General features: G+C 43.7%; 1 protein-coding gene and 1 long non-coding RNA gene across 2 annotated transcripts; one reads left to right on the top strand and one right to left on the bottom strand.

The window, feature by feature from the left end:
* Positions 1-1235: 1235 nt before the first annotated feature.
* Positions 1236-4476, top strand: LOC100842395 (putative disease resistance RPP13-like protein 3). The gene is made up of 2 exons (XM_003579162.3): positions 1236-2121; positions 2454-4476. The coding sequence occupies exons 1-2, from the start codon at positions 1304-1306 to the stop codon at positions 4450-4452; spliced, it is 2817 nt and encodes a 938-aa protein (XP_003579210.1). The 5' UTR covers positions 1236-1303; the 3' UTR covers positions 4453-4476.
* LOC112272305 lies at positions 4407-7120 on the bottom strand. Its single transcript, XR_002965932.1, has 2 exons — positions 6568-7120; positions 4407-5150 (listed from the first exon to the last, which is right to left on the bottom strand). It is a non-coding gene; the product is annotated as an uncharacterized LOC112272305 (long non-coding RNA).
* Positions 7121-11468: the final 4348 nt, after the last annotated feature.

The raw sequence follows: 11468 nt of genomic DNA, 5'->3' as shown, positions 1-11468 counted from the left end.
TACTTTTTCTTTCCCATAATATGTGACATGTGCCGTGTCCTTTTCTTGGTGGTAGTAGCAAATGCTCATACTTCGATACTTTGATTGCTATCATCGCATATTCTTTGGAACAAAGAATGGAAGGTATTGAGGATCGCTTTGAGAAGAAACTTAGTAGTTGGAAAGGAAAGCTCCTCTTCAGTGGCTTAATAAATACTTTAATTGCTATCACTTTTGAACTATTTTGAGGTGTAACTGAGATTGATGATACAATACTTTGGCTTAATGAGAACCAACCATAGCTTGGGTGGTTAGCCAACGAAGTATGTTGGCAGACCACCGGAATTCGATCCTCGAAGGTCGCAATTTGGCGTCTCATTTTATAAAAACTTTGGCTTAACAATATTATGGTTGTGTGCATTGATCGATGCAGAGACCGGGGCTATTCCCTCCTCTTCGAAAAAAAAGCTCTTTCTTTAGTGAATGATAGAGCAGTTTTCTTTAGTGAATGATAGAGCAGTTTTCTTGTGTGTACAAATTTGATGCGGAGGTTGCTTGAAAAAATATCACAATTATCTAAAAAAGTTTTTGAGCCAATTTTTACAATAAAATTAAGATAATGTTAACACGCAAATTTTGATTTGTGGACTATTTTATTCTTTAAATTAGATTGTTACAAACTTGCCTGGCAATACTCTTTTCTACAAACGTATCTTTCCAAAATTGATATTTATTTAATCAGCTGGTCATATGGATTTTTGCACATATGACTCCAAAGGTGCACATCATAGATTGGAAGGTGAGGCTACGTAGAGACCGAAGGAAGATTGAATGCTGTGGTGAGATTAGTTGTATGGGAATGCGAAGAGGAGAGGATATTTCGTACTCCTCCGATTCATAATAAATGTCTCAGACTTAGTGCAACTTTGTACTAAATTTGACCCACATATTATGGATCGGAGGGAGTAAAAACTAATATGAAATTGTGAGATTATATATATAAGTTTTCAGTTTTGACTTAAACTTGTTTTCGGCAAAAGTCTTTTCAAGTCGTTTGGCAGCCTAGACTAAACTGCGAAATTGGCACCACACAACAGCGACTGAATTCAAAATGATTTGTAGCCACACCTGGCATACTGTGTGTCTGTGTCTGTGTGGTGTGCTGTGGAAAAGAAGTCAAGAGTCAAACGACGACCAGGCCAAGGATCAAAGGTTAATAATATAGAGCTGGCTAAACCAGAGAGAGAGCCCCAGTACGTACTGCACTGCCAAATCTTTGCCCGGCCGGCCATCGTCTCGCTCGCTGCACAGATCGCCGGTATCCATGGAGGCCACTTTGGTGAGCGCAGCCACGGGGGTCCTGAAATCCGTCCTGGGGAAGCTGGCTTCTCTGCTAGGCGAGGAATACAAGCGTTTCAAGGGTGTGCGCGGCGAGATCGAATCCCTCACACATGAGCTCGCAGCAATGGACACGTTCCTTCTGAAGATGTCGGAGGAGGAGGACCCCGATCCACAAGATAAAGCCTGGATGAACGAGGTGCGAGAGCTGTCCTACGACATGGAAGACTCCATCAACGACTTCATGAAACATGCCGATGACCACCAAGACACTAATGGCTTCATGGAGAAGATCAAGAGCTCGCTGGGGAAGATGAAGGCTCGCTATCGGGTTGGCAAGGAGATCCAAGATTTCAACAAACAGATCACCAAGATGGGCAAGAGAAATGCAAGGTACAAGACCCGTGAGGCCTTCTCCAGGACCATTAGTGCAACGGTTGACCCTAGAGCTCTTGCAATATTTGAGCATGCGTCCAAGCTCGTCGGAATCGATGGACCGAAAGCCGAGATGATCAAATTGTTGGCACAAGAGGATGGATCTGCAGCAACAAAAGAGCAACTGAAGCTGGTCTCCATCGTTGGATCTGGAGGGATGGGCAAGACCACTCTTGCAAACCAGGTGTATCAAGAGCTCAAAGGGCAGTTCGAGTGTCGAGCTTTCCTATCCGTGTCGCGAAATCCAAACATGATGAATATACTAAGAACTATTCTTAGTGAAGTTAGTGGTCAAGGTTACGCTGACACGGAAGCAGGGAGCATACAAGAACTCCTTGGCAAGATCAGTGATTTCCTAGCAGACAAAAGGTATTTTCAGAAGAAAAAGAAGCAACAGTTATGCACGTGAGATCATTCATTACGCACATGAGATCATTCATTACGCACATGAGATCATTCGAAAGTCATGTATTGATCAAACTTTTGTTTCAACTCTTGCATATGCTTCTTGTAAGTCTGTTGTCCATATTATACCAGACTAACATGGACATACACACAAATTAAGTCTGTAATGCCATTTTCACCACTTTTATCAACTTTCTTATTTAACAAGTTTCTCTACTTTCTTATTTAATAAGTTTCTCTACTTTCTTATATACTACTTTAAGTCATGCTAATATCACTCGTAAAATCATGTACAGGTATTTTATTGCGATTGACGATATATGGGGCGTGGAAACATGGAATGTTATTAAGTGTGCATTCCCCTTGAACAGTTGTGGCAGCAGAATAATCACCACTACTCGTATAAATGTTGTTGCTGAATCATGCCGTTCATCCTTTAATGGCGATATTTACCATATAAGGTGTCTTAATATGGTGCATTCTAGACAATTATTTAACACAAGGCTATTTGACTCCGGAGAAGACTGTCCTTATTACCTTCAAGATGTTTGTGAGCAGATCTTGGAAAAATGTAACGGCTTACCTTTGGCGATCATTGCTATATCTGGTTTGTTGGCTAACACAGAAAGAACAGAGCATCTGTGGAATCTGGTGAAAGATTCAATTGGCCGTGCACTTGAAAGAAATACTAGCGTTGAAGGAATGATGAAGATATTGTCACTTAGTTACTTCGATCTGCCTCCTCATCTAAAAACTTGTCTGTTATATCTGAGCATATTTCCGGAAGATTCTATTATTAAGAAAAAAGTGCTGATAAGGAGATGGATTGTTGAAGGATTCGTTCAGAAACAAGGCAGATATACAGTAGATGAGATAGGAGAGAGGTGTTTTAATGAGCTCCTCAATAGGAGTTTGATCCAACCTGTGAAGAAGGATGGATTTGGTTGGGCGAAGGAGGCTTGTCGAGTTCATGACACTATTCTTGATTTCATCATATCGAAGTCCATCGAAGAGAAATTTGTTACTTTGGTTGGCATCCCTAATCTACCTGCAGTTGGGACACATGGCAAAGTCCGTCGGCTTTCTATACAAGTCAGCAAACAAGGAAACCCTTTCATATCGACAGGCCTGGAATTGTCCCATGTCCGATCACTTAATGTGTTTGGGGATTCCGTGGAGATCCCTTCTCTGGATAAGTTCAGGCATTTGCGTGTTCTGAACTTTGGAGGTTGCAGCCAATTGGAAGACCGTCATCTTGTAAATATAGGGAGGTTGTTTCAGCTGAGGTACCTGAAGCTCAAAAGGACAGGAATAAGTGAGCTCCCGGAAGAGATCGGAAATGTAAAGTGCTTAGAGTTGCTGGACATAAGAGAAACAAAAGTGCGTGAATTACCAACAGCTATTGTTAGCCTCAGAAATTTGTCGTATCTACTTGTTGGCATGGATGTTAAATTTCCTGGTGGAATTGCAAAGATGCAAGCACTGGAGGTATTGAAACGGGTCAGCGTCCTCAAGCATCCATTTGACCCGCGAGACCTTGGACAACTAAAGAATCTGAGGAAGCTGTACCTTTACTTTGAACCTTATGATGACGATGGGGTTACAACTATAGTCGAGGAATGCCATAAAGATGTTGCCTCTTCTCTTCGTAACCTAGGCAATCAGAGTCTTCGCTCTCTGACTATTTGGGATAGGAGCAGCTTCTTACAGCACGAGGGACCTTTGTGCCCTGTGCCACTTACCCTCCAAAAACTTAAGATTCATGGGTTCTCATTCTCAACTCTCCCGCATGTCCCGAAATGGATGGGCTCCCTCGCGAACCTCCAAAAGTTACTCCTTGATGTGGATGATGGAGTCAGGCAGGAAGATCTGTGCATTCTTGGAGCCTTACCCTCTCTGCTCATTCTCATTCTCATCGTTTGGCTGCCAGATCAAAGAACAAGGTCTAATAAAGTAAATCTCATAGTCAGTGCTGAGCTTGGGTTCCCATGCTTGAGGCAGTTCTCTTATCGTATAGCTCTTGGACTTGCCCCGGGTCCGGTGTTTGTGGCAGGATCCATGCCCAAGCTAGAAGAACTAGAGATTTGTTACAAAGTGGAGGAGGAGCTGCCTGTCACTGCTAGTGGTGCTTTTGATACTATCGGAATTGAAAACCTCCGCTGCCTCATTACTCTCAAATGTGGAGTAATCAGCAGCAGTGATAAGGTGGCAGAGGATGCAAAGGCGGCTATGGAGAGAGCAGCCAGCACTCATCCCAACCATCCTACCCCACTCTTTGAACATCGAATGATTTAGTAACATGCATGTAAACATATATACATGAGTACGTCATACATGATCCCAATTTCAGGTTCAGCTCCCTACGGACGATTGTTCCTCCACTCCAATTACCATGAATTCTAAGGCCTTCGGTTCTTCCGATTATTCTCTGGAGAATTTGGACTGCTCGCAATGCTAAAGTCTTCTCAAATGAAAATGTCTTACCTCCTGTATCCTTGAGATTCATGATCTACGACGTAACTTTATGGACCTTCTTGAGTGCAATAATAAAAAGATATAGCCGCCGGCTTGATTCTGGAACTAGATAGAAGGAAGGAACAAGGTCTGGACTGCACGGAGGGAAAGTTCGTATTCAGTTGGTAAATTACAGTCTGGTACTACTTCAGGTACTACATTATCCACACAAGACCAAGTTAGTTAATTAATGCCCAAGATTTATCTCTCTCCCTCTTTCGTTACCTCGTATGATCAGGTCTTTCCAGCTTGTGGCATGTCGGTTGCTTGCAGTCTCAGGGTTCAGAGTTCAGACCATTTCCTGTGATGAATGTGTCCAAGATCTTGTTGACATGCCGTGTGTACTTTATTTGTGTGAGGGATAAAAGCTGCCTGCCTGCTGGTGCTAACTCAGATCTTGCATTTATCTTGAATTTCACTAATTCAGCACACGGTCGAAATTTCTTACGTATATGTAACTAAGAGTGATCTGAGTGGATCTACAGAGGCGATATCAAGTAATTTGGTATGAGTAATACCTGATATCTATTTTATTCTAGAAATTAACATACAAACATTAATGATTGTAAGTTAGATAAATACCCAAAACATAGAAGGTTAAAACTTGCACAATTTCAGTAGTACTACATTATCCACATGGAACAACAAAATGTAGAAACCCATTTGCAATGTTGGTCAAAAACACATGTCCAGTTTTTTTAAGAACATGCCCAGGGTGAAACCCTGCCCAATTTTCTTTGAATTCTACCAAGTTTTACCGATGAGGTCAACATGTAAAGCAGAGGTTTACAATATTGGAAAAATAGGTAGCAACCAAAATCATAAAATTTCAGTGGAGACCTATGATTGGGTCAGATATGTTATTGACCTAGAGAAAAAGGTATGCTCTTGTGGACAAAATTCCAATTGAATGTCTTAGAAATAGAAAATCAAACTGTATATGTATAATAAGCCATTAAACATAGCATAAATGCATAACTCATAATGAGCAGCCACAACATACATGAACAGGTGGGGAAATAAAACTACTCCCTCCGACCGGTATTACTTGTCTCAAATTTGCCCAAATACGGATGTATCTATGTGCAAAAAGTGTCTAGATACATGTAATATTTCGACAAGTAATTCTGACCGGAGGGAGTATAAGATTATTGCGCGCAGGAAGTAAAAGGAGCAACCTATCCTGAATCTTGGCAATATGTTGAATTTACAACAGCATGAGGCTGAACCATACATGCATGCTACCGCAAGAACCAATTATTATAGAATTTGGGAGATCCATATAGCAAAAACAGAATCGTTGACGGCATGTTCATAATAAGAGTTCTTGGTAATGTTGAGATCTAAGTTAAACCTACAAGTTAACAACAGAAAACTCCATTAATATTATTGCTAAGCACTGTTCCCAGACAAATAATGTAATTATAGTATTGTTCCTCAAAGTGAGCCTCATAAAGGAATAGTATGTGGTAATCTCAATCTGAAGGTCAAACCCACGGGATCAAAACAACTGGACACCAGGGGGCTGATTCGTCAGCAGCAAAGAGCACGATGATAAGTGAACAGGGAAGATAAGTTGTGAGGCATGTGAACAAACATATCGCCGGCAAGTTCTACTGGTGTATCACATTCACAGATGGAGCTTCTACTACCGTCTTAGTATAGTTTAGTGCAGATGAATTACTACATGACCCTTTTTGCTTACAGATTCAACCGTCTTGACTTGATAGTAAAATTCTGCTTGTGAGTAGAAAACTCAACTGCACAACTTTTTTTTTTTCTTGCGGATCCAACCATCTTTGATGCAGTAGTAAAATTCCATGCTTAAAACACCATCCTACTTGCGGTTTATCTGAGCACGCACATAAAATGGAAAATCTTTACCGGCTTACATACTTGTTGCCACAGAAGCAGAAGCCAGACCAGAGAGTCTAGAAGGAGGGCTTGGGCACCCCTACGGCAGCACAAGCCCCTTCGGCAACAGCTTCACGGAGACGTCCTCCGGGCGCTGCGCAAGCACGCTCGCTCCTAATGACGAAGTTCCACCTCCGCCGCGCTGAGCAGCCGCCGCAGCATGCGCTTCGACTCGGATACCGGCCGATGCAGGCCAGTGGGTCGTCAGAGACTCAGAGTCTCAGAGGATTCGAGGAGGGAGCCGCTAGTCGAGGCGAAGGAGACAGTGGCTTTGTGAGGAACAGAAGGCCTCCCCGCCTGGTCGCCGAGGGCTGCCGCCACGTGCTCGGGGGCAGAGAAGGAGAGGTGGCGGCGCTCGCCACGCAAGGGGGGCAGGGGACGGCGGGCGCGGGCGGGATGCGCCGCCATGGAAGGCAGAGAGAGGGCGGGAGGAGGGGGCGGGGGCGCAAAGGAGGCGGACAAGGCCGTGGCCGACTCGCCGGCGGAGCGCCGAGAAAGGAGGGGATCGGCGCGGCGTGCGTGGACGAAGAGTCAAAAACTGTAGCATTACACAAAGTAAAACAGAGTGAGCTCTTAAACGTGCCAAGTTAGTCGCTAAATTTTAAAAATGCACATTTAGATCTTAATTCTTTTTAAACTGTTCATCACAGGTTTTAATTTGTTCGTCAGTTAACCTATAATTAAAAAAAGGCTCGTGTCACCATTAGCCAACTTTTGAAGCCTGTGTCTGTGGTTTTCGACCGAGGTGAGGAGAGGCTCGATCCATCGCCGCCTGTTGCTCCTCCAGATCTACCATCCTACCCAAGGGTTGATTGCATTGCTTACCAAAAAATAAAAATAATTGTTTGAATTGGTTTCATCTTGAGTATAAGACTTGGAAAATCTATGCACAGATCATTGAAAACCAAAAGAAAACATTAAAATCAGTTTGAGAGAAAAGGTAACTTAAAACCCAAGGTGGGTGGGTTAGCTCACCATGCGAGCTTGTACTTCCGTAGCGGTACACGTAGTTAGCTTCTCCACATGTGCGCGTTGCTGCATTGTTTAATTCCCGACTTGTCTTTCACCCACCATCTTTTATTTCAAATTGCATATCTAGACCACTTTCGCGTGTACAATATCAGTCTGCATATATAGCACCTTCTCCTCTCATCAATCGATCTCCTTCCGGTCTGTAGTGTACGACACAATGTCCAGCGGCACAATGATTTGATCGATGGTTCGTGTCTTTCATCGGACGAGAATCGGGCATTAGTTTGTCGTACATATAGCATTACTCATCCTCTACCGTGCCTCCCCATGCGATCCAACTACAACATACCTCTGTCTATCATTAACAAGATCGATCTGTCTTCCCCCGTAATCTCATTTTTCTCCCCTTGCTTCTGAAACACGCACACATCTACTAGGGATGAGAGGGGTCAGGATTAGGAATACATCTAGCACCCGGATATCTGGTGCGCCATGAAAGAATTACTTCGTCTGCCGGCTGTTTCTTGGAACCATTGCCCTGTCCTTGGAAACAATGATTTTAGGTTGTGTTTGTTTGGGCTGCAGCAGCTTTACAACGACAGATTCTACGGCTGCAGCACTCTGAATCAGCTGCAGCCAGAAGGTTGGAGTTGTATGAAGTGTGTTTGTTTTCTGCGGCTAGTGAGTTCACAGTTCCAGCTGCAATGATCTTGAATGACATTAATGACCATGTAGTTCTGCGAATTGGGTATAAGTGTTAACTATACGGTTTAAAATGTAAAGTTATTTAAGAGTTTTAAATCATATGTAGAGTACTAATTAAACATTGTTGCTAATTTTTAATTAGTAAATAATTGCTTCTCTAATAACCGACTCCACATTTGATTTTTTTTTTCATTTTTAACGATAAGGCTGCTGGTTTATATCCATCCTTTTCTCACATGGATTCATATAGCCCCACAGGGGGTTATCGTGTGGTCTGGCACGGTGCATCTTGTACTCAACTAGTCATTGATACATATACAGCAATCTCCAGCAATCTCCAAGAATAGAACAGAACGAAGTCAGCTCCTTTCCCGGCTGCATTCCCATCAAGAACGAAACAAGAATGAGGACGATGTATATACATGTGCGTTGATTTTGAACCGATGGTCCAAAAAATGAGTGGACGATGAGTGGCAAATTAATTAAACTGTAGCTTTATAGCAAGGAGAGAAGAGATAGAGATTATCAAAGGAGTAAATTCATCATAACAACCACATTTAGGGAAGTTGTTTAACATAACCCCTTGGACCAAATTATTATAAAAGACCACCGTTTTTTGTAAACAGAGATCTCTGATTGCACTTATCGGACGATACATAGAGTTTTGGCGAACCGCTGCTCCTCCTCTACCCAAGGGTTAACACATTGTTTAAGAAAAATTAAAAAGAATTGTTTGAGTTGGTTTCATTTTGAGTAAAAGACTTGGAAAATCTATGCACAAATCATTGAAAACCAAAAGAAGCATTAAAATCAGTTTGAAAAAGAAAAACTTAAAACCCACGGTGGGTGGGTTCGCCTCACCACAAAGAGCGTGTGTGCCAGCTTGTGTGTCCGTAACGGCACACGCGTTAACTTCTCCACATGCATGCAGTTTACATTGTTAAATTCGACTTATCTTTCACCCACCATCTTTTATTTCACCTAGCATATATATCTAGACCACTTTCACGTCCCCCTCTCACTCATCAATCGATCCCCAAGGATCCTCTAGCGCCTCCTCATGTGATGCAACTAACATATGTCTATAGATCGATCTCTTCTTTTGCAACGCTATAGATCGATCTCTCTTCCTCCGCAATGTCATTTTCTCCTACCTAGGGATGAGAGGGGTCAGGAATACTTCTGCAGGCTGAAAGTACTCTTCTGAACATTCAGGTATGTTTTCTTAATGGTTCTTTCAGCTACTGACCAAACCACATCTGATGTTCTTTTTTGTAGGTGCAGCGGCATGGAATATATACCTACGTTTTTTTTCTTTGGTGACTCACAGATAATCTTTTATTACCTATTTCTGTGCAATTGGTTTCTCCAATAATTTACTTCTGATCTCCCCCTGATGGGTCGATCTCAGAGCAAGCTGATACCTGCCTAGGCAAAGAGCTGCCATTGAACTTGAAATATTGCATCCCCATGTATTTTACCATTCTACATTTGCCTTGGATATCTCCAGAAGCCCTTCCTCTGAGCTGTAATGGAATAACCGAGCAACCACTTCAAAGAAGCAAAATATGCAATGTGAAGCCATGGAAAACCTGAAAGATGCAAAAGGCATTTATCAAACACGTGAAGAGCGGCCATTGTCACCTCACACAAGATGGAGTAACACTAACAGGAATGCTCACGGAGAGTCAACCCGGCTGAGAATCATGGGGGGCTTCTTGCCGCCGCCGGCAGGCCGGAGGAGGAGGAGACGAAGAAAAAAAAAGAATCGTTGTTGATTAGAGGATCAAGATCGAGGGGGCGGTCAATTCAACTCTTGGGGCTGGAGCTCGCCGACTGGAGGGTGGCTGCTGCTGCTTCCGCGGTGGAGTGCGGCAGCGGCAGGTTCCGCCGCCGTGGTTGGGCGGCCGGTTCCGCGGTTGAGATCCAGTCGTCGTTCTCCTCCTCCGCCCCTGCCTTCCTCCACACCAGCAGAGCTCCTCCTCCTCCTCGTCTCCTCACCGAAATCACCGAGCTCCGCCGTCGGAGGGAGTTGCGCGTCGGCCGGAGCACCGACGGAGCGCCGCCACCGGAGGAGGAGATAGGGGAGGGCCGCGGCGCCGCGCTGCGACGGGATGGGGAGGCCAGGTCGGTTATCTTTATTTGCTAAAGCTAGCGTGGGAATCGGGATGGGACTATGGGAGATCGCTGTTGGGGTGACGGACGGAGCACGCGAGGATAGAGGGAGGCGGCGAGGATGGTTGGGTCGCCGGAGCACGCGAGGATAGAGGGAGGGAAACGACGGCGGCAGCGGCGGAGGCGAGGAAGGGCCGCGGCGGCGGGGGAATTCTATCGAGATGAACTGGACGAAAAATCGGTTGGTTTTCTGATCGCGGGGCCGCGTCCGAGCGTTGGACAGGGTTTTTTCGCGAGCGCGCGCGGGGTGGGACGACGGACCGAGGGTCGGCCAGACTGCAAATTAAACACTAGTAAAGATATCGACAACTTACATGTCACATGGTAACTTCAAGTAATTTAATTGGTGTACTGTCTAAAATCGTTTCTATTCTACAAAGGTACAAAAGTAAATATAAAGAAAAAGTTGGACTTGCACGATTTTAGTATTAAAGTTGCAATGTTTAAAATGAGAAACTATGAGAGAACATGCATGCTGTGGTCGTTTAGTTCTTACTAATTCTTGCCAATTCCATGTTGAGTTGGTATTCATACTCTTGTTTTTCTTAGTCTCCTGTAACAGGGTGCGTAAAAAAATGTTGGAGCCCTGTTGATCCATATTTTCGTGGCAAAATGACGACCATAAGCATAAATATAGGCTCTTGAGTCTTGAGATGAGAAATACTCTATTTTGTAGACCCACAAGGCAGGAATCTAGCTTACCCCAGCAAAACACATGCACCGTCATTGCCGGCTTTTCATCCCTACACCTTTCATCAGCTCAAAAAACACAGATGTAGTCCCTTGTGCAGCTTGTTGTCGCAGATGAACTTGGCCCAATGCCTACGAAAGGACCCATAATGTCCACTTCATCAATAGTACTTTCTTTGTACTAACCTTGTGCAAAATGTACGACACTTTTTATGAATCGGAGGAAATAAAGATTGTGGTAATATGGCTTTTTACTCCACGCTTTGAGGAGACAAATTTTCGCATAAATCAACATGCAAACTGATCCAAGTGATCTTCAAAGTTCACTACAAAAGTACAAA

The sequence above is a fragment of the Brachypodium distachyon genome, chromosome 4, assembly GCF_000005505.3.
Source record: "Brachypodium distachyon strain Bd21 chromosome 4, Brachypodium_distachyon_v3.0, whole genome shotgun sequence".
Classification (NCBI taxonomy): domain Eukaryota; kingdom Viridiplantae; phylum Streptophyta; class Magnoliopsida; order Poales; family Poaceae; genus Brachypodium; species Brachypodium distachyon.
This window is presented reverse-complemented; position numbering and strand designations above follow the sequence as displayed.